General features: G+C 36.7%; 3 protein-coding genes across 15 annotated transcripts in view; 2 read left to right on the forward strand and 1 right to left on the reverse strand.

The window, feature by feature from the left end:
• Positions 1–1,442: 1,442 nt before the first annotated feature.
• C8H1orf146 (chromosome 8 C1orf146 homolog) lies at positions 1,443–10,092 on the forward strand. 2 transcript variants are annotated; one of them, XM_039555834.1, is made up of 6 exons: positions 1,443–1,969; positions 2,402–2,518; positions 4,373–4,466; positions 5,584–5,752; positions 8,807–8,885; positions 9,347–10,092. In XM_039555834.1, exons 2-6 carry the CDS (start codon positions 2,450–2,452, stop codon positions 9,464–9,466), a joined length of 531 nt encoding a protein of 176 aa, XP_039411768.1. In that variant the 5' UTR covers positions 1,443–1,969; positions 2,402–2,449; the 3' UTR covers positions 9,467–10,092. The 2 variants fall into 2 exon arrangements, with proteins under 2 accessions (XP_039411768.1, XP_010407413.1); XM_010409111.4 differs by lacking the exon at positions 1,443–1,969 and adding an exon at positions 1,983–2,223.
• GLMN (glomulin, FKBP associated protein) lies at positions 9,468–27,604 on the reverse strand. 10 transcript variants are annotated; one of them, XM_019291604.2, is made up of 20 exons: positions 27,504–27,592; positions 27,196–27,307; positions 25,850–25,921; positions 25,261–25,386; positions 23,755–23,874; positions 22,622–22,730; positions 21,199–21,445; positions 20,602–20,701; positions 19,409–19,596; positions 18,881–18,934; positions 18,030–18,060; positions 17,570–17,659; positions 16,977–17,018; positions 16,820–16,893; positions 16,424–16,508; positions 15,523–15,632; positions 14,342–14,405; positions 12,194–12,317; positions 10,738–10,820; positions 9,468–10,612 (listed from the first exon to the last, which is right to left on the reverse strand). In XM_019291604.2, the coding sequence occupies exons 3-20, from the start codon at positions 25,913–25,915 to the stop codon at positions 10,505–10,507; spliced, it is 1,821 nt and encodes a 606-aa protein (XP_019147149.1). In that variant the 5' UTR covers positions 25,916–25,921; positions 27,196–27,307; positions 27,504–27,592; the 3' UTR covers positions 9,468–10,504. The 10 variants fall into 10 exon arrangements, with proteins under 10 accessions (XP_019147149.1, XP_010407403.1, XP_019147148.1 ...); XM_010409101.3 differs by having other exon boundaries at positions 27,168–27,307; XM_019291603.2 differs by having other exon boundaries at positions 27,168–27,307; positions 27,499–27,552.
• Positions 27,603–27,831, forward strand: part of RPAP2 (RNA polymerase II associated protein 2) — a 35,642-nt gene continuing 35,413 nt past the window's right edge. For all 3 annotated transcript variants that reach the window (XM_039555832.1, XM_039555831.1, XM_039555833.1), the window contains exon 1: positions 27,603–27,665. In XM_039555832.1, the coding sequence (XP_039411766.1) occupies positions 27,617–27,665 (49 nt within the window). In that variant the 5' untranslated portion in view covers positions 27,603–27,616. The remainder of the gene's footprint in view (positions 27,666–27,831) is intronic.

Consider the following 27,831-nt stretch of genomic DNA (forward strand, 5'->3'; position numbering starts at 1 on the left):
AGTGTTCTGACATTCAGGCTCAAAAAAAGAGAAAGTCATGTCGTGAATGCTCAAATGGTATTGCAGAACAAACCTCTACCAGAATTGTCCCTTGGGCAGAGTTCTGGGGCTCAGCATGTCCCATTGCATCAGACTTGTACTAGACAAGCACTAGGCCAGGGCAGCTCTTACACAGGACACAGTGTGGGGTCCAGGGTCCATTCTGCTCAGAACCTTCTCAGAACTCTCAGAAAGAGTCTTATTTTTATTTTAAATACCAATTATTGTCAAATATAAGTGACAAGCAGAAATATATTAAGTTTCTGGTATAAATTTTTGCCAACTGTAATTAAGACACAATTTACACTAGTAAATATATAGCAGCTGGAGTCAAAATACTGTCAGGAAGTATTTTCTGTTAAGGTTTGGGTTTTTCTCATTATCCCACACTTCTCCATTACTGTACTTTGATGCTTCTCAAGTGATATTCTGAGTTTGGGGGTGTCCAACTTCATGCACAGTAAGTGGCTATCAGGGAAAAAAGGTATCTGCTGGTACCCCAGGAGCCAAAATCCAGTAATTGTATTTCTTTGTAATTACAATTTTTTTAATGTAATAATTTACCCTTTCTTTTATGTACTGCCCATCTCCAACAGTATTACACTGAAAGAAACAGAAATCTACTCACCTGTTAAAGATATTTACCCTGGGAATCATTTTTTATTCCATTCTATTCCCTCCTACTATTTTTTCTCTGTCTGAATACTTTTAATTCAATGAATGCATGTATGTAGTAAACATAATCCAAAATATGAATTCAGATACACTGTAGTATTATAGATCAAATATAACCCTTACAAACAAAACAGTTCCTACTCTTTACCCCTGGGATTTCTCTAGTACTGAAACACGAATTCATTCATAGTGTGCATAAATTCAAAATTCATGCTGCTGGATCATCAATCCTCATCATGAAACTGCTCTATTATTTTATAATTGTACTTTAAAATAATTCCTGATGTTCTCAGCTCTCTGATTTTTGTATGCAGTCAGAGCACATGGCTCCACTGTGTTACAGGACATGGTTTCACAGTTTGTGGGTCCTGTCACTGGTCTCCAGAACTCTATAGTCAAGACACCAAATACATCTATTATCTTCCTTTAATTTGCTGACTTTCACATTTATACTCCACAAAAGCTCAAAAATTCAGTATTAGAAATATTTTACTTACTATGTACATACCCTTGCAGAGCAGGGTTACTCTAACTTGGGTGCATTTGACCAACAGGAGAGAGAAATCAGATGTGAATCCATGTCTTGTCTGAAACAAAAAGGAGAAGAGTCATTTTTAAATTACTATAGTGTCTAATTATTTCTATGCAAGCCAAACAATTTCCTATATAAATTTATTTAATTTTTTATTTTAATGTATGAGGTTAGTTTCTTCTATTTTAAAATGCCCTAAAAAGTGTTTAAGAAGAAAAAGCCTTTACTAAAATCTCTGATTTTTAGTAAAAATACCAGTTTCAGAAGATAGTATGAGAAGCTAGACTCATGCCTGGGTGAAGAGCAGAGCTGGATACCAGTGCTTTTAATGGCTCAGCATTCCAGCTCTTCTTCACCATGTGGAAGTATTGTTTCCTCATGTAATCATGTAAGAACATGATTTAAAAAGAAGCTTCAAAACAGTATTTCTTTTTCACTGAAAGTGGTGCTGTCTCTTGCTTTCACATTTTTCTTCTGTGAACCTTCTGTGTTTATATGTTCTATAGAAAATAACCTGGCCTGTTCTTGCCCAGGAACAGCTGCAGCATCAGCCGCCCATTACGAGCATTCCCACGAGCATTCCCTCGAGCCTTCGGTTCCAGCGCCGCGCGGCTCCTCCTGAGGGCTGAGGGTGAGGGGGGCCTCGCTCCCTTCCCGCCGCCGGGCTCCCGCTTTGCCGCCCTCCCGGAGGCGCCCCGGGGAGCCAGCCCAGCGCCAGAACAGGTTTTACACCGGGGAAGGGGCTGGGTGAGGCTGGCGTTGGGCGCAGCTGGCACCAAGGCTAACGGGAACCATCCGGGCCCAGGCTCCGGGCTGCCTCTCGCTCCTGCCGGGAGCTCCGCTGACCCCAACTGCTCCGCGTGAGCCTTGTGGGGACACAAACGCCTGCCAAGCTGCACATCCAGGAATATTTTCAGATGAGTGTTATGCCTTACAGAGGCAGCCTGCCCAGATGCAAATTCCTTAAAGCTATTTAGGTATCTGACTGCCATCTTAAATTAGCTTAAATTAGTGGCAGTGGGCTAAATCATAGCATGGCAATTGAGTAGTGCCCTGGTTTTTAATCAGCTCTTTAATGTGTCCGTGTGCTTTGAACATCTCACCTCGTTAACTGGAAGGAAATACTTGTCGTCTCTCTTTTCCCAAACTTTTCAGAAGTAGCACCTGAGATCTCACTGCAGAGCTATTAAACCATCGAAAGAGATGACAGAAGGTTGTAGGCAGGAGCAGACGAGGTGGATAACGACGATCATTATGAGTACAGCTCTGCAGGTAGGATACAGCATCTGACTCACCAGGAAATGCTGAAAGAAGCATTTCCTATATTCTGTATATGGAAATATTTTATTCAATGTCAACGAATACAGTTTTTTTCAGGATGAAACAGGGATACTAGTCTGAAGCTGCCTCTACTGGAACACTGGTTCTTTTTGTGTGTATCTGTATTTTCTGCTAGCTACTTCCATATCTATTTAGTATTCTTGCCGCCTGCTATTCTGAGTTACACTGCTTTAGGATTGTTCTCCTGACTCATCGTTTTTGCACTGCACTGATGCCTCTTTCAGTTTGCTCTATAAATAATTCCATCAGAAATGTTGCTGAATTTTCTGAATTTCTCCCTAAATACTTTATTTTTTCCTATGCAGTATCAACACGGGGTAGACAATTACTCAGTAAGTACATAATTGAGTTTAACATATTGAGTCTTACAGATACTAATATATATTTTTATCTGTTAACATCAGAAGCCTTGACTCTGTTCCCAAGTAAAGTAAAAGGGTATGTCAAGGAGCTGGTAATTAGCTTCTGCAGCTGAGGCCAATTTCATGCCAGCTGGCAACAATTTAGAGGCAAGAGAGCTTTGATTCACAAGCAAGGATATCTTATGCTAGCTTGGCTGACAAGGTTGTCACCCCATCTCCACTGTGTAAATGGGTGAACCATGTTGAAGTAATTCCTGAATCACCTCAGTTTAAAGCCTATACTTACTTTCCTACTCATTTTGAAATTTACAGCCTGTAAACTGTGCCTGTTTGTGCCATAATATGGTGAGAGGTAATGGATGGCAGTGACTTCATCAGCTGTACCAGCATAACTCACTCCTACTCCCAGCTCTACTCAAAACTACTGCTGTTAGGGCTCCCCATAAGCAAAGCAATGGAGATAACTGAATACAAATCCAGGATGGCTTTTCTGTATCAGGTTTAGTTATGAGCTATCATTTTCATATAGCTGTTATATTTATATTTGTACGTTAAATAATTTAGCAGTGGCTTTGAAGCTGAGACTTTTTTCCAAAATGTAGCTATACCTTGCAAGCAATTGCCACTGAGTGTTCCCTTTGAAAGCGTGACATTTCTGGTTACTGTCTCCTTCAGGGTTCACTTGCTATCCAGATTTTCTGTTGTACTCTTCCACTAAATCATGGCACTTCCCTATATAAGCAGGCTGGCTGTGTTTTGAGTGGGTAGGTTAAAGAACATTTTATTAGCTAAAAAAGGTTCCGTGATTTAACCTTTAATATGTGTGTGTTCGTGCAGCTTCTGTAGAACATACTGCAGAAATGCTTTTTGCAGGCTGAAAAATACATCCAAACACATTCCATTCTGTAGATGATTATGCTGCATAGTGCAGTGTTCTAGTTTTCCTGTGTGGATTGCATTCTGTCAAAAAGCTTTAAAGAAAATCATGTCTCATACAGAATTTCTGAACGATTTTCCAGCTGAGATGCTGACATCTGTGAAAATAATGCAGCCTAATTAACCAGAGTCATAGAAACACACTGCTGTATGATCCTCCTTTCTGCAAGTCCTCCTCTAGCACATCTTACCAAAACAGACTGTAAAACGTTTGAGCTTTATGCATTATGCAAGTTTCCTGAGACAAACTGAATGTACACATACAGAATTGTTTTTCGGTGTTTGTAACTTCCAATCAAATACTTAAAAATTTCCTTAATTGAACATGTTTAACATTTTAGTATTTTTTTTAATTTTAAGTGGAATAAAAAATACTTTCTGAACAACAGTGCTAAATGGTTCAGCTATAATGGTTCAGCTGATGCTTTAAGAACATTTCTAACTTGTTGGCTGAAAACTTCAAAATAACCTTGTAAAATTTATTTAGGATCATGAAATTTCTACAGTTTTGCAGAGACAACAACACCGAGTTCGATATTCAGAATCAGTGGAAACTGGATCTGTGATTTTTCCTCTTTCTGGTACAGTACTTTAAAGTTTATGCGTTTAAATCATAAATTCCAAAGAAGTACAAAGTCAGGCCCTGTTGTGGGCTACACTAAACTGAATAAAACCTGCCTTGTGGGGATGTTGTATAGTACTGGAAGGAGCTGTGCTATGATTGTATGTAAATCAGAGGATGAAACAGAGAACGTTTCAGAGAGGGATTAAATACTTCCATTGTTTTTTACTTTTTTGGTACATATATTATAGAACAGCTACATGAGATTTGGTGATCATTTGCTGAACTACTCAGTAAATTTTTGTTATAACTGAGTAAACATGCTAAATGCCACTAACATGTAAACTGCCATCAGGATCTTTAGTATACATGGCTGTAAATGTAAGAGTGAACCAACACCTTTGGCTTTCAACTTGCAAGTTGAATTTGCAAGCTGGTGATAGCAGTGGAGGTGAGGCAAGGATTATTGGAGTGGGTTTGATTGGGAAATCACTGAGCTGTAAACATGAAATAGCTATTTTTCCTTTTTAGAACAGAAGATGTTTTAGACACATAGATGAGATCCTTTATCTGAAGTTTTCCTGAACTTTAACGACTAGCACACATCGAGATAGATTTTTGTATGCTCAGTTGTTAAGCCTCCTAAACTTCAGCCTTCTTAACTTTCCCTTTTAGAACAACTTAAATTGACAGAGTTACAATTTCATTTTTCATGGTAGACAGTTTAGCTAACTTTTAAGATTTTACAGCTGTTTCTTTCATTTAGAAACAGGACTTGCTGAGCTTTTCAGTCAGCCTTTGCATTTGCCCCAAATTCATTCCATTATAGCAGTTGCTTGTTCCTGAAGCATGTACACTCAAAGGCATTCAGGTGTGTCTACTTTGAGTGGATTGTATAGTTGGTGGTTTTTTGATGTTATGGTAGAAAAATTACCTGAGATATTTGTAGTGTTACCTTAAAATTACTCATCATCACTGGCCAAATCTCCCTGTCAGAGATGTGGAAATCCATTCATGTTCTGTTCCATTGCCTTTTAAACAAATGGTTGAATTAAGAATTGTGCTTCCCAGTTTGTGGTGAGAACTTAATCCCATTGCTGCCATGACCTGTACATTTACAGCACTTTCCTCAATAGGCATTGCATTTATACTGTCAGACACTCAAGACTTGCTTAGGACAGGGGAAGAAGAGTTTTCCAAAAGGATTCAGAAGTTCATAAACATCCATCGGAACAGTTTTTTGGTTTTGTCAGCTGCTCTTCATGGACCAGAAGAATGGAGTGCCATGTTCAGGATTCAGAGAAGGTATGATTTCAACATCAAACTCAACTTTATATTGCTAAGAAGAAATGAAATAGCAGTCTTGGATTTGGAAATATTATTTTTAGGAATAAATAGGACAAGAGGCAATGGACAGAAACTGATGCACAGGAAGTTTCACCTAAATATGAGGAAGAACTCCTTTACTGTGCAGTGACCATGCACTGGAACAGATTGCCCAGAGAGGGTGTATCTCCTTCACTGGAGATATTCCAGAACTATCTGGATGTAATCCTGTGCAGCGTGCTCTAGGATGACCCTCCTTGAAGTAGGGAGGTTGGAGTTGACACACTGTGGTCCCTTCCAACCTTACCCTTTGTGAATTATTTACAGGAATTCAGACACACATTGTATTTTACTAATGCACTGGAAAAATATTTAAAGCATTTGTTTATTAACAGCAAATAAAAAGAATACCAAGTGAATCAATCTGACATATCATAGGTAACAAAAGAGGATGTTCCTCTAAACATAGCAAATATGCTTCCTTTTTCAATCATTTTAGGGCTATGTAATATAATTCTTTTTCAAGTTTTCTCTTGAATTGGAAAATTACACAATTTTCTTAGCTCTGTAACCATATTTTCATGGTCATTTTCAAAACAGAACAGGCAAGTTTACATCATGAGAAAAGGCTTTATTGTAAAGTGCAGATTTTTTACCAGCTTTTAAAATGTTTACTTGGAACAATGTCTATTAAAATTGCCTAGAACAATTAAATAATAAATGTTATTTTACACCAAAAGTATAAAACAACATTAAAACTGGTTTATTTAAAACTTATCTCTAATTTCTAATAGAGTCTGAAAACTTGCATATTTTAGTACACACCTGCTGACAACAGCAATCAGATTATGCTCCATGCTTGTAGTCAGAACTATTTTCTTGTAGGTACAGTAGCCCTAACTGCAGCTGATTGTCACTCTTGGCCTCACAGAAGTGACTATTCTAATGAAGTCTTTGATCTTTACCTCCTTGAGGTAACTGGCACCAGTTTCATTAAATCCTGGGCATACTTCCAAATGCTGATGCATGAAAGAGTGTATGAGATTAAATGTAAGAAATCTATTACCCGTTTGTGAAAACGCTGTAAATTTTTATGAGAGGTTTTAAAAGTTCAGCCACCATTCAGCAGGACCACGTTATTTAGCTGATGGCAATGCTAATTCTCAATTTACTTTGTGCTTATGTAACAGTGGATTTTGTGCATTGTATTTTGGAGCTGTATTCCAAAATTTATTATGTAATTATTATGTAATTTTATTAAAATAAATATTTTGTTATTCCGAGCAATATCAAATTGATGTTGACAAGGCAGAATTATATATATATATATATTTAAATTCATGTGCTTTTTTTACTACCTGGCAACTTGGAGTTCTGCTGTTGTTTGTAAATCACTGACTGAGCTTCTTTGAAACTACAAGCCACCTGTTGGATTTGTTAAAAAACAAAGCCCCTTAGTAATTGTCAGGTTGTCTTCTATTACTATGTCTTTCTGCTTATCTATCTATGGGTTTGCTGCAATTAGGGAAGGAGTTTTTTTATTATTATTAATCAGAAAATTACAGGATTCTTGTTAACAACATGAACATTTTATGTAGGGTTGTGTACAGCATGGGGGAAGCAGGAGAAAAGTAGTGTTTATCATCATAGCTTAAATGAGCATTCCACTAATAACCCCAGTACATGTGTATGTGAAGTTTTAAACACCTTGGAGGAAAGGCCAGACATGTTCAAATGCCAGTATTCTGTCCATCAATCAAATTAATAAAACTAAATTTAGTCCTGCTGTTATTGGAAGCAAAACTATTTATAGAAACAGGCTGGATCTAGGTAAGTACATGTAATTGTTTCCTTGTTGCACTTTGTTCATTCATGCTTTGTTTAGCCCATTCTAGTATTAGCAAAACTGCATCAATTTTTTTCCCTGATCTGTAAATGTAAACCCAACCCTTGTTCCTACATCACCTTTTAGCAAAACCCACCAGGGACCTGAGTGCCTATGCTTAGAGAAGGACAGTACCTGTAACATTTATTTTTGCTAATTAGAGGCAAGGGGAGACAAGTTCAGCTGAGATACCTTACCAGCATGAGGTCTTAATGTGAATGAGTCCAAGTTATCAGACAGATTGCAGGGAAGAACAGGTGGTAGGCACAAGGGGAGGTCACAGGGGACTATGCAAGTGAGCAGCTGGGCACTTCATCTGCATTATTTAAATTCATTTTAGTTATTTAAAATTCCTCATTCTTTGTTGTGAATTCCCTCTCCTGTTTTAGCTCTACAACAGAAAACAGCAGCAAAGGCAACGCTGTCATTGTTCCAACACACTTAAGGTGCAAGGCTGAGGGAGAGGCTCTGTGCTTGCCTAAGCTTTGATCTCTCTCTTCCATAACCGCACTGAATGACAACTCATGTTACTATTTTGAATCTTCAGATTCCATTCTCAAGAATGAATGCATATGAGTAACAGTATTTATAGAAAAAATTAATTTTAGGTTAAAGTATTTGAGTGAACAAGCCTTTACATGAAAGTAGTGGAATTATCCCATTATCTTAATCATGCCTGGAATACAGGTTGTTTTATTTATAGTACAGTACAAAGATTTAGTTCAAATTCTGAAATACTTTTAGCACAGTGTTTTTAGATACTTTGCTGTGTTCTTCCAAAGCCATAAGAACAACCTGAATATTTTTTACTGCCACTGAGAAGAGTTTTCAGCAATATCACAGAAGAGGGTTTAGCTCTCTCTGAACGTACGCATGCTTAAGAAATGCTGATTGATTGTTGAAGAGACCTAGATAAAGAAATGAGCCCTTCCAAATCCCACCTAAGTAAGTGCTACAGAAATGGGACAGATGGCTTTACAAACAGCATGAATGCTCCACTTGCCCTTTCAAGATAAAAGCACTCTTCTCCCTAAGTAAAACTGCACACTAAAAAGCTGTTTACATCATGTGGGAATGCTGTTTGAGTTTTATGGCATAACAAATTAAATACATATTCTAAAAGTAATCTTACTTATTTTGATGCGCAGATTCCTGGGCAGTAACTTACGTGTAATACCAGTTCACAATCCTGCTGAAACTGTTAAATTAATGCTAACTATGGCTAAGGTAAGTCCAGTTGCATATACTTAAAAATATGAGTGTATTACTCAGGAAAAGCCAAGAACTGTAAAATACTTGGTTTTCCTTAATGGAACTTTTTGGGTTATACTGACCACAATCCATTAATACACTGAGGTAGGACTGGTACTCTGATGCATTAGCTGAGTCTTTAAACTACTGTTAGAGGTAATTTAATAGCTCTTAATAGCATCTAAGAAAACAGATACTTAAGAGCTTGTTTGGCTGTTATTTACCATTGTTAAATTAGGATGTCTTCATTTACTGCTAACTCCTGTTGAAATACTATCACCTCTGTGTACATCATTCCTGAACACCTACTTCAGAACACGATTCAAATTTCACTGATGAATAATTCTGCATTTCTACTACTTGAAAAAGAAAATGTTGAATATTCTATTACCTAAAATTCACTGTGTCCTACTCATAATATTTTTCTTTTCTCCAAGATAACTTCCAAGCCACAAGCAGATGATACTCGTTGCAAAATGGAAATGACAAAAGCCCAAATAATAGAAAAAAGTCCAGTTTGGAAGATGCTTCAGGAGTACCAATTCCACTGTAATTAACTTAGTATTTGGGTTTTTTATTCATAAATAAAGTTGCTACATTTTAAACAAAATACAAAATGTTCTTAAAAATATAGTTACATTTCAAAAGACTACATACAACATATGCATTTGGAATGAAAATTCATATTAAATAACTATACAGTGAAAAATAGCATACTTGATACCAAATGTACTGGGTGGGGGGAGAAGAAGTGGTTTAGCTGCACTATAGAAAAGCCATCCTTACTTTTAACTTGGTTCTGAACTTAGAGGCTCATCTGTTTATAAATAATTCCCCAAAATATTTACTATATCTTAAGGAAAACTGTATGATTCAAGATAAGGATAATCAGAACAATTCCACAATACAGGTATCCCTAAAATAAGCAGCTGTATGTATGAAACTTTACGCTGTTTTTTAAACACAAGGGTTATCTGTTATGTTACTCAGTTTTAAAATCTTATTTGGCTCAAAGTTGATGTGTTTTTCTTTAAACCTGGTTTCCTTTGCCACAGTGTTTTTTACTATTTATAGATAGTATAGAATATATTGTTATCTCTCTGTACCTTACAGTCCTGTTTGCAAATATAGAAGCTTGTTTGTCAACATTAAAATGTGCTAATAAAAATACCTTCTGCTTAAACACGGCTTTTTAATTAATGGTTCTTCAGTCACTTGATAAAAATCTTTGTAATTCACAACACCAGTCAGCAACTATTACCTAACAAATTCTGAAAATAAAAAAAAATAAATGCCTAGCCATACCTCCTTGCCACAGAGAAGAACACACCCCTGCCCTGTTTTTAGTTTCTAAACTTAAGAAAAAGCATCACATTCTGAAGAGAAGTAAATAGACTGTATCTGCAAATCACATGCAACAAGAGCAAAAGAAAATAAACAAGAACAGCAACAAGACTTATGAAGAACAGCATTTGCAATTCTGGAGGCCACTCTAAATTGCTCGTCTATAAAGGGTGGTAGCCTCCCTTGCAACTGAAGTCTCATAGTCCAAATGATCTTGTAAGGAGTATGTTAATTCAAACACTTCAGCTGACTTAACTATTTTCCTCCATTACAGCTTTTGTTTTCCCTTCAATGAGTTCTTCTACTCGAGCTAGAACACTTTCTATTAAGTCAAATGTGAAGAGAGCTGAGTGTAAAACCTGAAATGACAAGAAAGATGAGTGTTATTGTTAGTAGAATTTTTTTTACCTATTTTACATTTACTTTTGTCTCCACAAAAAATGTCAGTACTTCTGAGTGACTCTGAAGGGAAGGGCAAACTCACTTGAAGCTGCATTCCTGTAGTCATGGCAGGCATCTTTTCCCCACTGACAGTTACAGAGCAAACTGGGTTAGAACTGTGTGCCTCTGTAGAAGAAAACAACCAACACAACTCTTAGAATTAAAAGAATATTTAAAATATCAGCATTTCATGACAGTAATTGTTAAGAACAGAAATCTAGGGATGGATGAAATACATGACTGAGGGTGCTGAACCTTAAGAGGAAAACAGTTGGATGCTATCTTTACACTCTGTAACACAAATGCCTACATTACTGAACAGGCAAGATTTGCAACTGAAACCAACTTTACAGAGCTCACATGCTCTTTGAAAGGAAAAATAAAATGTTATCTGGTCTGGTTTTCATACATTTTTAGTATTTCCACATCCAGGGAAACAGTAGGAGGTTCTTTAGCTTGACTTAATGGATCCAGACATGAAATACTTATTTTATTAAGAAAAGGCTGCAGGCTTCTCTGTTTCAGAGAGATTACTTGCAGCAGGCTAAACTACAAGGACAGGTCTGAAAAAGAAGGGGAAAACCTCTTACACTCAGACCACATATTTGAAATTCAATGTAATGTTTACAAAGATTATACACTAGGGAAGAAAGCTAAATCATTTATTGTTACAAGTTGGATGTTCTCTCCCAAACTCTCTTTGTACATTGTCGAAGGCTAGAGAAATGTAAGAGGGATTTAAGAAAAAGCTTCCTGATTAATTTTGAAGGATTTCCTTTAGAAAGATATCCACAGGTTGTCTTGAGAAAAAAAATCCCCTTCTTTGCCTCATACTTACATAGTTTTCAACAGAAGAGGATAAGACTAGAGGCAAAAAGCTGTATTGACATTTTTAGTAGCAGACACAAATTCCTTGGGCTGTCTTAATTATACTGGAGACCACAAGGAACAGAGGATCTGACATACAGAGAGATTGCCTAAAGCAGATACAGCTCTTATGCCCTGTGCAATGTGTCTGCTTAACCCAGAGCAGAATCTGATTCTGTGTGTCAGATTAAAAAAAAAAAAAAAATTAAAAATGAATGTAATGCTTCAGGCTTCAGAGAGCACTGTGACTTATTTTTTCTCTTGTTAACCCCCCCACACCTGGTATGAAACCTAAGGGTTATGCATTCAGAGAGACTTAGTCACTCCTTTGTAAAATTAAAATCAAAAGTATAAATGCAGAACAAGCTCTGAAGGTCTTCATGTGACAGTTCTATTAGGTTTCCATAAGATTTACAAATATGATCACAGATAAACAAGTTCAGATTTTTCTGATCAATTATGAAAATTTTTAATATAGCAACTACTGAATTATTATTTGAAGTTTGGAATAGTGTCAACAGTTAAATAAAACCTGATCTATACAGCATTCACCAGTTCCTCGTTTCCAAATGATTACCGAAGTTTCTAGGTATGAACAAAGATAAGAACAAAAAAACCCAACAAAAACTGACCTTTTCTGTTTTCTTTCTTATTTTTTATTTCTGCTTCATAATGTGCTTTTGACATATTGAGTCCTACACGCAGTGGCTTTAAGAAATTCTGCTTTATCTTGCCAAGTGTGGTCCATACACCAGTCTAGTCAAACAGAACAGAGGTGGTTACAAAACAGTTTTAATGAAGCATTGCAATACTAAGCTTTTGAGCACAAGTTTTTTGACTAGTCTTTAAAACATACACTTTTGTGGTGGGAGGAGAAGAGAAAAAAATAATTTGGACTCGTGCATTTAAGCAAGAACAGCATTGTGATGGATATTTAAGCTCCTCTTCCTCTCCTGTACATTATTTGTTGATTGGAGGATGAAGCAGTCAAAAAAAAAAGGGGAGCAGAGGGAAGGAGGACCTAGGTAGGCTGATAACTACAGCAATGGAAATGCACATTTTCAGCTTGTTCTTGTAAGCAAAGCTAAAAGGATCTTGATGTGTTGGAGGGGAGGTTCTAGGCCTGTTCTCAGGCTAGAATCTCTACACCAAGTCAATGGCAGTTGGAGACTCTTTTCAGATAATTCAGCAGTAAAACAACAAAAACTTACGTTAACATTCCTGAATTAACACTGTACTGCAATGCCAAATGACAGTTCTGATAAATCTCATGCTTCCCAAATGTCTACAGTGCATTTTAAAAGCATTGTAGGAATGTTACTGGATATGCTACTATCCCATCCTTCAGCACAGCAGCCACAGTGACAACGAATTCTCCCCAGTTTGGCATGGGTGGAAAGAAGGAGTTTACAATAATGGCACTTAGGAAGCAAGAGGTGCAAGGAAAAGATGCTCAAAACCAAGGCAGTTCAGGGTTACAGAGAGGAAAATAAGCTTGGGTTTGCTACAAAACTGCTGTAGAAGGAAACAAATACAAGGCAGCCTTTGTGTCCTTCGATATAAGAGCCATTTATACAACTCTTTTCTTCAGCCAGTATCCTCAAAGGGCAGAATAAGGACGATAAAAATAAGAATTTTCAGTGTTAAATACAGTGAGTCCACTAACAACAGTGGAAAGTCCACCAGATGACACAGTTAACTGTTCAAATAAGAACAGTAATTACTTCCACCAGGATGTGGCTAAAAAAAGGAACTTTCTAGAAAAATACTTATTTTTAAACTTGATTAATGAAAATGCTTGTTATGCAGCAATCAAAATATCTGAACTGACATGAAAGGAGGCATTTTCTTTCTGCCTCACTTGCACTATATGAAGAGAGACAGGGAGGAAGTCAAGAAGAACTGACAGAGCCTAAATTTAAGGGAAAATCTTCTGAAGATGTGATGCTATTTTTTCCTCAAACTGTATGGACATTCTTTTTGCCAGGTACTAGATAGCACTGTTAGAACAGCTGAGTGCTACTACACGTAGTTTTTTATTAAGAATAAAAGAGGAGTTCTTACTTTCCTTACAAAGCTATGTATTTGCATGCAATTGAGTGGACCATAATGAGTACTTAAATAGTAATCACCCCTTAAATATGACAAACAGATACAGTCTACCAATATTAACTAATTACATAAATATTAAATTAGAAATGCACCCACTGAAAACTAAATTTTGCTTTTCATTTTCATTATGGTTTCCACAATCAGTGCAAGTTATTTCACTGTTATTCTACTTAGACTAGTAAGATTATTAGACACTTAAAAAATGTATTCTTATATCTCAAATTAGTCTAAAAGGAGATCAGAATTTTTTTCTGTATTTCAGAAACCAGACACCAGTATTTTGTATTATTTTTATTACAAACATACCCAGTTGGAGGTTTGAGGGATACCAGTGAATTAATAAGCAAAAATAACAAGTTTTTCATATGGGAATACTTTTGGGTATGTGATTTTGTGGTGACATACTCTAATGTTATGGAAATAGATCACAGTTCAACAGGCAGAGTAAAAGGATTCATTTGTTTATAGTAACAGTATATATGCAAAAAATTTCATCAGAATAAAGGAACATCACATATTTCCTAATGTCTTAATAAAAGCATCACTTCTGGGGAACTAACCATTGCAAAGAAAAATGCAAAACCTATGCTTTTTGAATCAAGGATAACAGTGTTCATGTGAATCCACCTCTCAGCTAATCAATCATTTTCACATCAAATAGTACTTACTTGATTATCACTTTCACAATCCTTAATGACTAAGTATCTCAGCAGATTTAGTGATGCCATAATCCTGTGAATTAAAAACATACAATTTAAAATCCAGAGCACAGATACCTATTACCAGGATAGTAATTTTAATTGTCCATTAGCCAGACATCCTAAGAGTATCTGTTTGTACAAAAAGCAACCACACATCTCCTGAGCAGTACAGCTCCATCTAGAGCACCAGTGTGTAGTGACGTCCACACAACAGTTCACACTTTGCAAGTAAAACTGAAACTGTCATCAGATTGGAGAAGGCTGGTGATTGTGAGGAAGAGCGTTCTCTCAAGAGACAGAACCTATCTATAATATTCATCATTGATGATTCAAAGTCGATTTGAAACTAGTGCGACAATTTTCTTTATTACTGTACTGAATTTTTGAGTGTGCTTTTTAAAATAAGGTTTTTGCTTTTGTCTTACCATACTTCCGAGCAGAAATTATTTATTGTTTTTTCCAGATAAAAAGTACAGTTACACATCATACTTCTGGGCTTTTTTAAGCAGGTATGTGTCCATCTGGACATTATCTCCGCACTGATTTAGAAGTCCAAGCATCATCATATTATTTATTATATAGGAAGGCTTGTCCTATATACAGGGGATTCTCAGAGACATTTATTTTTTTATTTTTTAATGCAATTATTTACTGTTCAGGTGGATCTGTAATCCTACTCATGAGATACTGGATTACCAGCAGCAATCTGCGAAACAGCCTCAAAAATGCCTTGCACTGTAAGCTGCATCTGGTAATTGTTATTCCCCTGTATCACATTAGACAACATACCACATTGCTTTTACTCCTCCAACTGCTTCTGCAGAGAGCTGACAAACCATACATTCCTGAAGAAATTCTTTACCCAGTAATTATGTCATTTCACGACTGAAGTCTTAACATCCTTGGGGAATGGAGGAGGACATCCTTTTTTACTGTTAAAAATTAATGTAATGGCATTGTGACATTCTTCTATGCAGAGCTGGTTGAAATAAGTGACTATTCCCATTCCTAGTTCTAAAAACTTAAAATACACTGATGTTGTCACCTCATTAATTACATGACAGCATACATCATTGTAGTAAGATAGTTTAAAGGCTTTTTAAATGATAAAGAAAGGAGAAAAGCTTCCAACTGTGATTGCAATTCACCTGTCTGAGTTTTGCAGAAGATCAGTCTCAGCACCTTCTGGAAGTGAAAGTACTAAATCTAGAAGGGAGATCAGGTGATGTCCTGTAAACCAAACGTTGTCATATTCCTTCTAAAAAAAAATACAAAAAGTTTAGCTGAGTGCAAAATTTAGATCTTAAATAATGTAACAAGAACTTGCATAAAACAGAAAAGTAAAAAAAAAAAAATCAAGCACTGGAAGAAATGCTTTCTAATTATCACCTCCCTGTGAGTGAAGTACACAAATCAGCCTTTTAATCATTTTTAAATTATTTGTCTTTTTGACAGCCAGGAAAGAAATGGAAGAAATGTAGTAAGAGAATTCTGAAGCTGCATGGTAAAAAGTTAATCATTTAGTTTTAATTAATTTTCCCAACTTTCTGGTATAAATTACTATAAAATATGAGATTAAAATGGCTTTGATCTAGCTCAGCCCTTCCTGATGGATTTATCATTTGCGTAGCACTCATAATAAAATGCTGACTGTCATCAAAAAAGCAAAGAAAAAATTAATAATTCTATCTGGACTGTAATGGTTGAATTACATTTTAAAAAATGAGGAACTGTGGGGATAAAACAATATACTGAGCAGTTCCACTTTAAGAAAGAAATGTATTTGCAAGCACAGAAAAGGTAATAACTTATATAGAAAAATACAGTAAGATTGTGCAATTAAAAATACAACTGTAAAATTATAACCCAAATATGCATAGACAGAAAAAGCCAAAGTAATGCTCTTAATAAAATTTTCCAATCTTAGGTTTCTTTTCAAAGTGGATTTTTTTAATGCATCACTCAAAGTTTAAGCTGTAGGCATTTTCTCAACATCATACTGATAGAATTGTGAGAAGGCAACTTGGTTTTTACTGGTAACAGCCTCACCGTTAACGCTATGTGAATCTGATCTTTTATATTTTTAATAATGTATCCTTCCACACCAGCATGGTTGCTTGTCTTCAGTAAACACCTTCAAACAAACAAAACAAAGACATTATCTCTTCAAAGCTGCCCGTAGAGTTAGCTCAAAACTTAGATGACATTCACTAAGTGGGAGTTTTACCACAGAAAAACAGAGTGACTATGTAACCTTTAAACACTGGCTTACATAAGACAGCTAATTTTATATGAGGCAATTGAAATTCATTATTTATCAAAAAATTAACATCGTAAAATTAATATGGCTTATCAGATGGAAATTCTGTCAGAAATCATTGTATCTATGCAATTAAGCTGCACTAGGGCTGTTATTACACAACCTACAGTAACTGGGATGCATACCTGAATAATGTGTATTTTCCCTCTGTGTCAAACTTGTCTATGAACAACTGCAAAATATTTAAACTCTTCTTTCTCTAGAAAAAGCAGAGATGCTTATCAGATGAATTCTAAAAAAATTTATTCAGCATTTACAGATTCTGTAGGCCACTTAACATACCATATTCTCCATGGGGCAAAGGGTCATAATTTTTACCAAATCCTGCAGTCAGAAAAAGGAAATACAGTTTATAATTACATACAAATTATTACATTACATCACACTGACCAAAATCTACTCAAGACTAAAAAAACCAACCAAACAAAAAATCCACAGCACACTTGGGAATGTCCAGGTGATTATGTGAAGATTCTCATCAGAGAAATTCATGCCAGCTTCAGTGGTCAAAATCCCAGGGCTGATCCACAAGAGCTCTACTCTTGTACTGTGAGTTCCACATAAGGATGTAGCCAAGCAGCAGACTGGCAAGGAGGAGACAAAAACAAGCATGCACCACCTTTCAACTAAGATCTGTGCCCATCTGCTTCAGTGACCTGTACATACACTTGGGTGCGTTTTAATTGTCACTGAAACGTCACGCTGCAGGAGGTAGAAGAGACAATCAATTCTGTAGAGCAAGACACTGAAGGTTTCAATTTAATGGTACAGATGTAAAAAGGTCCAGTAATATGCCCACTCTCAGACATCTAGAGGACCGCTAGGCATTATTTCTAATCAAAATTTGAAGACTTCTCTACATTGTTTCTTATTACCTGAGGTACATTAATAAAGACTCTGAATTCTAAATAGGGATGGAGAAGGCTGTTATCTTCCATTCTCAATAAACAGCTCTCAAACAGATCCTGCAGGGTGGGGAAAAGAAAAGAAGGCTGCCAACAGTATGCACATATACAGGATGTTAATACATCAGCTTAACATCTCATGGCTAAAACACCCTTCACTCTTAAATACTCATTCAGATACTGCAAGTTCCAAGAAGCTGCAATTTTAAGTAAAAACTGTAATTTAAACATTTATGCAGGACTGTAAGTTCAATAAATACAGGTATTTTTAAGACTGAAGAATACTTAATTAAGCATCAAAATATTTCTGAAACTATTATCTGAACTATCAGTTGTACCCCTCTTAGAAGGGGAAACAAGTTTTACCGATCCTTAAACTGAAAAATAAAACATTCTAACATTGAAAATTTAATTTAAAAAAACAACTTACAAGTCCTTTAGATAATACAGATTCTTCTGTTCTAGAAGAAAAAATCAAATATAAGTTGTTAATTAAAAAGACAGTGGATATTTCAGAAGAAACAGTAGAACAGAGGTCAACAAGAACTTGTCCCTCAACAATTTTCACTCTATTTTTAAAATACAGAATCTTCGTTACTCTTCTCAAAGATTTTTAGAATAAACTTGTGGATGAGAAGTTGAACATTAGACTCATCTCTTCACAGTCAAAAATTACTTTTTCTCCCTCAGTATTTTTAAGTGCTCAAAAGCAGTGTCATCTCTCATAGGTACTGAGACATTGATTACCAAAGAAAATTAAATGGTAAGCAGTCAGAATAGGAAACTTGCCTTCCATAGCAGTGCTAGAAGCTATTTGGTAACACTGCTGCTTATGGAAGGTGAAATAATCACAATATATAGAAAAGTTTGGTTTCCTTTAGAAAGCCTGACCTTTAAGTATTTTCTATATCATGTCAGAATACATTCAAATAAATATTTTCACAATAGTTGCCTTCAGTAATAATTGTTACAGAAGTGCAAGTAAGTGTACACTCTAATTAATTATTCTGCATGTGTTTAAACTACTAATTTTACATTTTCAGAATAAAGTTTCTAAAAATGGTATCATAATACCATATCACATACAAGAGGGAAACAATACATAAACATTTAGACAACTTCTCCTTCTTAATAAGAGAAGCCATCTTTTGTGGAACTTCCCATTTTAATGCTCAAGTTTAAAAACTTCCTCTGAACTTACCTAGATTTCAAATTTGGTATTATGAATTACTGGAAAAGATCACACCCACTATCTAGACCTGCAAATTCCACAAACCCTACCTTTTCAGCAGCACTTCAATATGTGTCATATTGCACAGCAGAAGGTATGAAGGACTAGAAGAGAAGAATTAGGCTACATTAAACTTCATAAGCCATATACGTTTGCACATAATGAATATATTTGACAGGATTAGTATTCTTTGAAAAAATAAAAATATCTTTCTAAAATAATTAATTTTTAAATCGATAAAAGAATTGTAAGTCAAATCACTGTTAAGAACTCTTATGTGGAAACTGTCTATAGATGTGTAAATGAACATTTAATACAATTAATTTTCAGCATGTGACTAATCATACCAGTTTCTGTTAAAGGACAGCTCATCTAAAATTAAACTGCAATACATCTGCAGGAATATGTACTTTATATATATAAACTTACATAAAATATAAATGCATAAAGATTGACATAAAATTAATACTACTGAAATACAGATTTCATTCATAACTGTTCACAAATAAAGTTCTCTTCTGCTCAGAAAGAATCTTCAAAGTACAGACTTAAAGTAAGTGAAAAAGAATAGTTCTTACCTAAAAACCATTGGAAAGCATTCAACACCAAAATGCTGAACAAACACCAGATAAGACAGACATGCCAAAGAATCAGTGGAATTCTTTCGCTCTATGTCTGCAAACTCCGGATTCTCCCAGGGCGGACTTTTGCCTTTATTAGGTACAAACACTAATGGTATCAATTCTCTTATATTCCACAAAATGTTCTAAAAAATAAAAATAGATTTCCTATAGTTGCCTTAAAACACCTGTATACCAATTAAGTTTAAAAGCTCTAACTGTATTTACAGTACATTCTCTTGTACAGTATGCATATAAATTAATATAAATATGTTTTAAATATATAAAATAATATAAATAGGTGATATTTATGATATATGTACAAACGCACACAAAAAAATCCCTGGAGGAAAAATGACTAGTGTTGGAAAAATGTTACTAAGATAGCAAAGTCAAGCACACAAAAGTTAGCAAAAGGCAGAATAAAGACCACCTGCAAACTCCTAGTTCAGCTCCTTTATTCCCAATGCTATGAGTAACAATAGGTTCATGAAAACCTTTTGTCACAAAATCTCTGTGTTTTTCAGAACACAGAATACTCAGCATTTTGGTTTTTTCTCACTAATCAATATGGAGCACAACATTTAGCTGCTAGAGGCAAGCCCTGATTTAAAGTTAGAATTGCTTTGTATGGCCTTTCTTTCCTGTGATGCACAACACAAGGAACACCTGACATTTGTACACCAGAAATACTACAGTGGTTACCCCCCAACACCCTTCATGTGTCTGAGGACAGAGTGTAATTCCTGTTGTACATATTACAGAGAAATGAGGAGATCAAGGTCAGCTCACTATTCTGGGGTTGCCCAAACCCAACATCCAGGATGGCATATTTTGGAAGATTAGGATTACACAAGATGTCGTACAGTCAAAGCATGACTTACTGACCTTAGCTTCAGCTCTCACTACCTAATGCCATAAACAGATGTAAATTTCTTGAGAAAGAGAAGAAAAGGTAATTCATAATTAGCATTAAAAACATGTTTTTCAGACTGTTTCCAACAGGAAAGGCAGGATGTACCTTAGAAGGCCCAGTAAGTCACCCCACTAACCAATAATGAAATCAAAATGAGCTCTAGAACAAATTACAGGCAATTATCAACTAGACCACTGGTTCTGCACGCACTGCAATTAATTTTGACTGCACTCACTATAATTTCAGTTGCAAAATGCCGAAAAGGATGTTCTTCAATGCCTTCAAGTTGTTCAAGCTGAGCTGTCAATAATGGGTACTTCAGGCTTTTCATACAGCTGAAATAGAAAGGGGTGGAACTAAATCACCAATACAGTCATAAATACAGACTATGATAGTGTTATTGATGACCAAGAATAATGTCTGTATTCATATCAGCTGCTGCTATTCAAGGTATTCCACAGAGAATAAAAAAAACCAAACCAAACATCTCCGGTAGAAGCATTCCTTACACTTCACCTCCAGACTATGATTACTCTCACTACTGTAAATTTGAGAAGGAGAGGAATACCAAATCAGCTTCACAATACAGCAACTAATAGTTGTTTACCCTTTCCCTGTACTAAACAGAAAGTAGTTTTTACCTTTCTTCTCTCACTTCATACATATATCAGGCCTATTTAGGGATTCTTTGTCAAAATACCACATTAGTTGGATACATGTTGGCAGCATTATAAAACACTAAAATGTGATTTATTTGCTATCTATATAATAAATGCCTACTACTCTTTTTGTTAAGTTACAGGAATACGTAACACTGACATAAAATGCTCACAATTTTATTAATTCTTCTTTCAGCTCCATGTCATTGTATTCTGATGACTTTTCCATATTTTTAACAACTTCATTCACAAAAGGTTTAGCAAAGTCCACCACTGCATTACAACATTGACAGAGACCAAGTTTATCTTCTTGTATTTGTTGTTTCGTATAAGGTACAGGTAAGGGAGTAAGCTGATTCATAATCATGGCCAATGACAAACCCACTGAGTAGGCTTTCTTGTTCTGAAGTTTCAAAAGCACTGGAGGAAAGAAAATAAAAAAGGGGAAAAATAGAACATTTTGAGACACTAATTTATTACTTACTTAGTAGAGGAAAACATGAAGAAAAACAACATGACTACGTAAGAAAACATTTCCTTTTCAGGGAAGGAGAGGGACTGATACCTGAAATCACATGAGCAAATCCAGCCAGACTAAACATCATCCCCTAGCTTAATATACTGTAGTCAACATGATCATGTATTTGCAAGTAACGAATATTAAAGCTGTCACACATTTCACCATTCTTCCTTTCTCCACACCACCAGGATGAGGACCAAAAGAAAATCCACTTTTCTAGAACTGGGCTAAGTGAAATGGCACATATCTGACCCGGAAAACACATTTATTACTTGACTCCTTTTGTGCTTGGCAAAACCAGAGACAATGGCCCAGCTTTTCTGCTGAGAACTGACTCTGGTTTTTACTCCATGGCAAAACTAACAGAGACTCTCCCAGACTGAGGAAGCAACACCATTTTACCTGGACTCAGTGCAGACTAACTGCAAATTGGCTATCCAATAAACCACATATTTCTCTTGTTAAATTCTAACATAATACAATAACACATCTTGGAGATTGCTACAATCAGACTTCAACTTGACACACAACACTGAATTTCATCTCATCTAACAAAACAGCAACTACTGCTTGTTACCTACTGAGAGAATGGCCAAACTGAACATTTTAAATTTTCAAATGTAAGCCAGAATAATGCTCCCCCCCTTCACCAATAAAGTATTTCAACATGCTTCAACTGAAATGAAAGTTTTAGACTATAAAAAAATAGAATTGCATGTTTTAGAAGTTAAATAATGAATTTCACAAATCCATGTGATTCCTTATTTCTGCAACAACAGCATGAGTGCTTTACACCTCTAAATATAACTGTCATAGGACCACATTCTTGTAAATGATGAAAAATAGCTAAATATTGCTTTCTCAACTGATGCTATTAGTCCCATCTAAAGTATTTTTCTAACAGGCCAATATAAGCATGAAATGTATGCCTTGTGTTATTTTACAGAATATAATAAACTGTAAAGCTTGTCAGGACAGATGTATTCTGAAACCATTCCAGCAAAGGCTAAACTAAATTGATAAATAAATGAGAAAACAATTTATTTCATAAATCGCATAATAAACTCAATTCCCACCTGTCTGCAAAGGCTGAAGCAATAACATGACAGTTTGGCACACTTGCTCTCCAGAGGTCTGCTCAATCTGCTCAAGTAAACCTAAAAAAAGTTCCTTTGGATTGCAGAGCTGCAAGAGTGGAACAATGCATATTTTTAAATAACCATGGTCATAACAAAAAAAATGAATCACATGCAAACTTCAATACCGAAGTTCCTGAACATCAAGGGAGAAGATCTGAATATCCAAGGTAAGATTTAAGAAAACAAATATGAAACAATAAGTACGTGCCTACAATTAACATCTATGGTAGAGCATACCTGTGTGTACACTTTCATATGAGCTGAAAACATGTAATAGTAAAAATTGAGACTAAACCTGATTTTTATGGGTTTTAAAAACCTCACAGTACCTTTGCAAAGTAATCCTTAGGAGCAGAGAGAGAATTAGAATTTGAGTGTGAATTTAATTCAAGCTATAAAGTTTGCAAGTTGTTTTTGGAGTGCATAAATAAAAGAGAATGAGTTTTTTACAGATCAAAACATTTTTCCCCTCCTACTCCATCAGAATCATCAGGTAATGATTCTCATATTGAAGAAGGATGAATGATTTAAAGAAAAGACTTTGCAGAGTGAATGATAGAAAAGAGAACAATAAATACTATTCAGACACAGATAAGTGGAAAATGGCAAGGTCTTGCAGAATGGTTTTGAAACAACTAAAGAGAAAACATCAACAGAGAGACCTTGAATTAGATACTAGAAAACACATTCAGCAACATACTGTAAGTTTTACTCAAGCTAGCCAACTCAGCTAAGATTGTGTCCTTTAGATCAACTTAGCTCATTTCAGTGTGAAAACCACACCTCTGATGCTGAGGCTGCCTCTTCCAAAGAGCCCTACCCACTGAACTTGCACCATGAATTCAGAATTTGCTGTACCTTTAAACGGAGGTGAGAGAACGTTAAACTAAGAGCAGCTTATCCAAGCAGTGATGTAGATCCATTATGCAAATATTGTCAGAACCGAATTGTGTATGTTTGTGTAACTGGCCTTTGGTGCACTAGCTTTGTGGATTAATGATCTAGCACCCCTTTCTGTGCAGAACTTCCCTAACATTATTGTTTCATAATCATGTGTTTCAATCCCATACCTGTGCCAACTGATCTAGTATCCTCAGGCAGCTTTCTCGCTTATCATCTTCTTGTTTGTACATGAAAATACATCTAACAAGAGGAGAAATGAGATTCCAACCCATATTCTTGATGATAACCTAAAAACCAGATTTTCAGAGAATAAACCAAAACTGGATGTCTTCTAAACCCAGAATGATTGTATATATAAAGACCAAAAGCGACAACAGATCAAGGTTGTAACCGTTACTGCCACTGTCATTGAATATTTAACTACTGTTAGCATAATTTGACATTGTATTCTCTCCCCATACCTATATAAACACAGCTGTATATTTTGTATAGTTTTCTTCTATTTCTTAACATTAACATGTCAATATATACTTCTAAATGTCTATGAAAATACATTTAAAACAGGACTGAGCAGAGGAGTTGTGCTGAAAGAACACTTGGACAAATTAGTCATAACTTGAGGGGAGGGGATTCAGACTTTCAGTTGTTACTTCAAACTCACAGAATTCAAAACCAGATTGTGAACCCCATGTAACATTGCTAAAATATTCTGCCCTTCACTTTCTTTCTGAACTTCCTATTTATCTCTGTTCAGTTTCGTATATTCTCCCAGCATCCCTAGTGCCCACAAACAGTAGTATTTCAAATTGCCATCAGCCTAGTTGGCTCCTACAGTTTTGGTCAATATTATTATATCCATTTGTGGTGGGCTGACCCCAGACAGCAACTAAGCACCCCACCACTGCTTCCTAGCTCTTGTCCCTCGGATGGGGATGGGGGTGAGAGTCAAAAGAGCAAAACAGGCTAACCCCAAAGGTAAGGACAATGTAATATGTGAATGACAAAAGGTAGCAGGGCATGACAAGGGGAATGATGCAAACCAACTCCCACCAGCAGACCAATGCCCAGCCAGCCTCCAAGCAACAGCTATTTTGGAATGGGTCCCCATCCACATGTCTTTCCTGCTGAGCACAATGTTACATGGTGTGGAATATCTCACTGCTTTGGGTTAGCTGTGTCTCCTCCCAAATTTCCTGCTTACTGGGGGCAGAGTGAGAAATGGAGAAGGCCTTGATGCTGTACAAGCATTGATCAGCAGTAGCTGAAGCACTGGTGTGTTATCAACACCTTTTCAGTCAGAAATCTAAAACACAGCACTATGCAAGCTGCCATGAAGAAAGCCAACTCCATGCCAGCCAGACCTAGTACACCATCTGAAGTCCCTGTCCTGCAGAAGTGGGAGGCTGTACCTTTCTCCTGATTATGCTTTTGTCCTTCCTTTTCTCTTTGCTTCACTCACAAAGAAGAGTTACAAATGGTTTTAAGATTACTGTGACTTGGGTTTCTGTGAGCTACCTGAACACAGAATAATGTGCACTTAACACAGGTCAACTTATTAGCTATTCATATGTACAGCCTTGCTCTACAGGGAAAGTAGCTTTTCCCTCTTAATAAGCAGTTTTATATTTAATGATGTTAATAAACACTAATATATAGTGCAAACTTAAACTCACCTTGTTTTTCTCATTTTGAATTACTTCTAATAACTGAGCTGCATATCCATCTTCCAAACACTTCTGACCTGCTACCTGAAACAGATTAAAATCTTCTCCTTTGAAATCAGCTTCTTCCAGAATTTGCTAGAAAGAAAATATTAATGTTTAACTCCATACTTATTAAAGTCAAGTAAGAAATAAGAAATTCCAAGCCTTCATTTCAAAATTAAATGTAGTATCATTGTAACTTTTATACATTTTTCACATATTGAAAAAGCTACCAAGTTATGATGGAACATCAAGGCAGTATTTCAATAGCATCAAGTCTAGACTACAGCATTCTGTTTAGAAGATGTATTTTCTACAAAAACCTGCTTTTGTTCCTGGGTACAACAACACTTCTTTCTCCAAGAAGCAGAAATAATCAAGCATCTTGGGATAAGCACCACAGAGAAGTCAATGAAACATGGAGGCTGAACTCCAGTGAGGAGTTCTGCTAACAGCTGACTTGTTTTTTGAGGTCATTTTGGTTTTAATTATAATATATGAAGAGAAATTCACACTACTTATACTTACTTGTTACTTCTAAGGAAAGAAAACTACTTACACATCTTTGTATTATGGCTTGAAGTTCATCAATTGCCATTATAGTTTGACTGTGTTCTTCTGGCATCAAAATCTATTATAAATTAAAGAGGGCAGTATTACATTACATGAATTTAAAACAGAGGCTGAAAAATAATCACATTATCAAAAAAATGTTAATAGAGGAATAAGAACAATCTAGACAGATATTAAGACTACATAATTGGAAAATAAGGGAAAATTCCTTTTTAAGAGGTGTACGCTATATTATTCTACTCCCCATATTTTCAGGAGACAGTATTACAGACAGGAAACAACCTGCATTCTATGCACAGGAAAGCAATTTTTCAAGTACTATCTGGGTCACCTTAAGAAGTTTGAAGGTTTCAGTGACTACTTTGGGCATATATATGGAAACCTGCAGCTAATACAGAGCAAGTCTGGGCTCACTGCATGCCAAATGTGATAGCCCATGACATGCTACATTTTCTGTGACTGTTCTGACCAGAGGTGCTTCTGCTCAGCCCTGACTGGCACACACTAACCCGATATCTGGCACGTGAAGGCACTCATCCAAACACCGTGCTGCTTTATATCAACAGTCCCGTCAAGATTACATATACAATATAATCTATTTCTTTCTAGTGTTTAGGTTGGACTAGTTCAGTGGCCTTTTATCTCTAAGTATTAAAATTTACAACTTTCTTGCTAAAAACAACGAAGTTATACACTTAAGTAATGTCAAGTATGTACCAAGTCTTACATAGCCAGGACCATGAATTACAAATACAATCAACCTTGGGTATCCCATACGACATATCATAGCAGCAGTCATAATCTTTATAGTATTAAGTAATGCCATGGGCCTAAACCTGGTTATATGATCACTACGAGTGTCAATTACCTCTACATCTGGTCAATTAGGTAACTATTCATCAAAACACAGACATCTCCGTGTGATGTCCTCAGCCTTTCCTCTTACATTTGACCTAAACTACATGAGACAACACACAGACAACAAATCTATCTGGATGCTTACAAAAGGGGGACAACTCACAAAAGCTTAAAAGGCATTTTTATGTGACCTTCTTTATTCAAAGAATAAACAACTCACTTTCTATTCTCGATGGTCCAGTTTGACATCTGTATGTCACTGAGACCTATCCTTTCTAGCCTGTCATTTTAACCAGGTCATTACCACACACTTTATTACCACACTTCGTACTATTTGAGCTCTTCACTTTACAGAATGTTACTAATCCCGACAAAAAAATGTAACATACTTTCGAACGCCAATACTGTTGCATTTTCAGCTCTCAGTAACTTCACAATGTACTTACAGCCTTGAAACGCTCCCCAAGCACCCACCGTGCTGCTCCAGGGATTTACTGGCTGAGCTCGCAGATGGTCTCCGGCCTTAATACTTAATCCGGTTTCTAACTGAATCTTTTAGGAGGTTTCAGCGGAAAGTGGGCAGCATCTGAACCATGCGAAACGTTCTATTAATACTCACCAAACTCCCTCCTAATAAACAAACACCCCAACCCCTTCTCTGGGCGGTACCACACGCAGGCTGGGACGAAGAGGCTGCCAGCCTCAGCCTATAACACAAAGCTGAATTAAAAACCACAAGGGCACAGCACCACCTCACCTCACCTCACCTCACCTCACCTCACCTCAGCCCCCACCAGCCGAACCCCTCAACTCCGCGCTGCCGCCTCTCCCGGCCCGGCCCCGCCGCAGCAGCAGCTCCGCCCCGGGTGAGAGGTCGGCGGGCGGAGCGGCGGTGATGGCGATGATGGCGGCCGGGACGGGCAAGCCCCGCCGGCGGCGCGCAGGTGGGGGCCACGTTTCGCGGGCCAGTCCCCCCACTCCCCCCGCCTGGCGCTTTGGGCTCTCCCTGTGCCCCCAGGCCGGCACAGCGGCGGACTCGCCCAACCCGCCATGCCGGGGAGAGCGGCGGGCCGGCCGTGGTCGGCTCTGTGGGCCTCTGCCGGGCCGGGC

Source organism: Corvus cornix, chromosome 8 (assembly GCF_000738735.6).
Source record: "Corvus cornix cornix isolate S_Up_H32 chromosome 8, ASM73873v5, whole genome shotgun sequence".
Taxonomy (NCBI): Eukaryota; Metazoa; Chordata; class Aves; order Passeriformes; family Corvidae; genus Corvus; species Corvus cornix.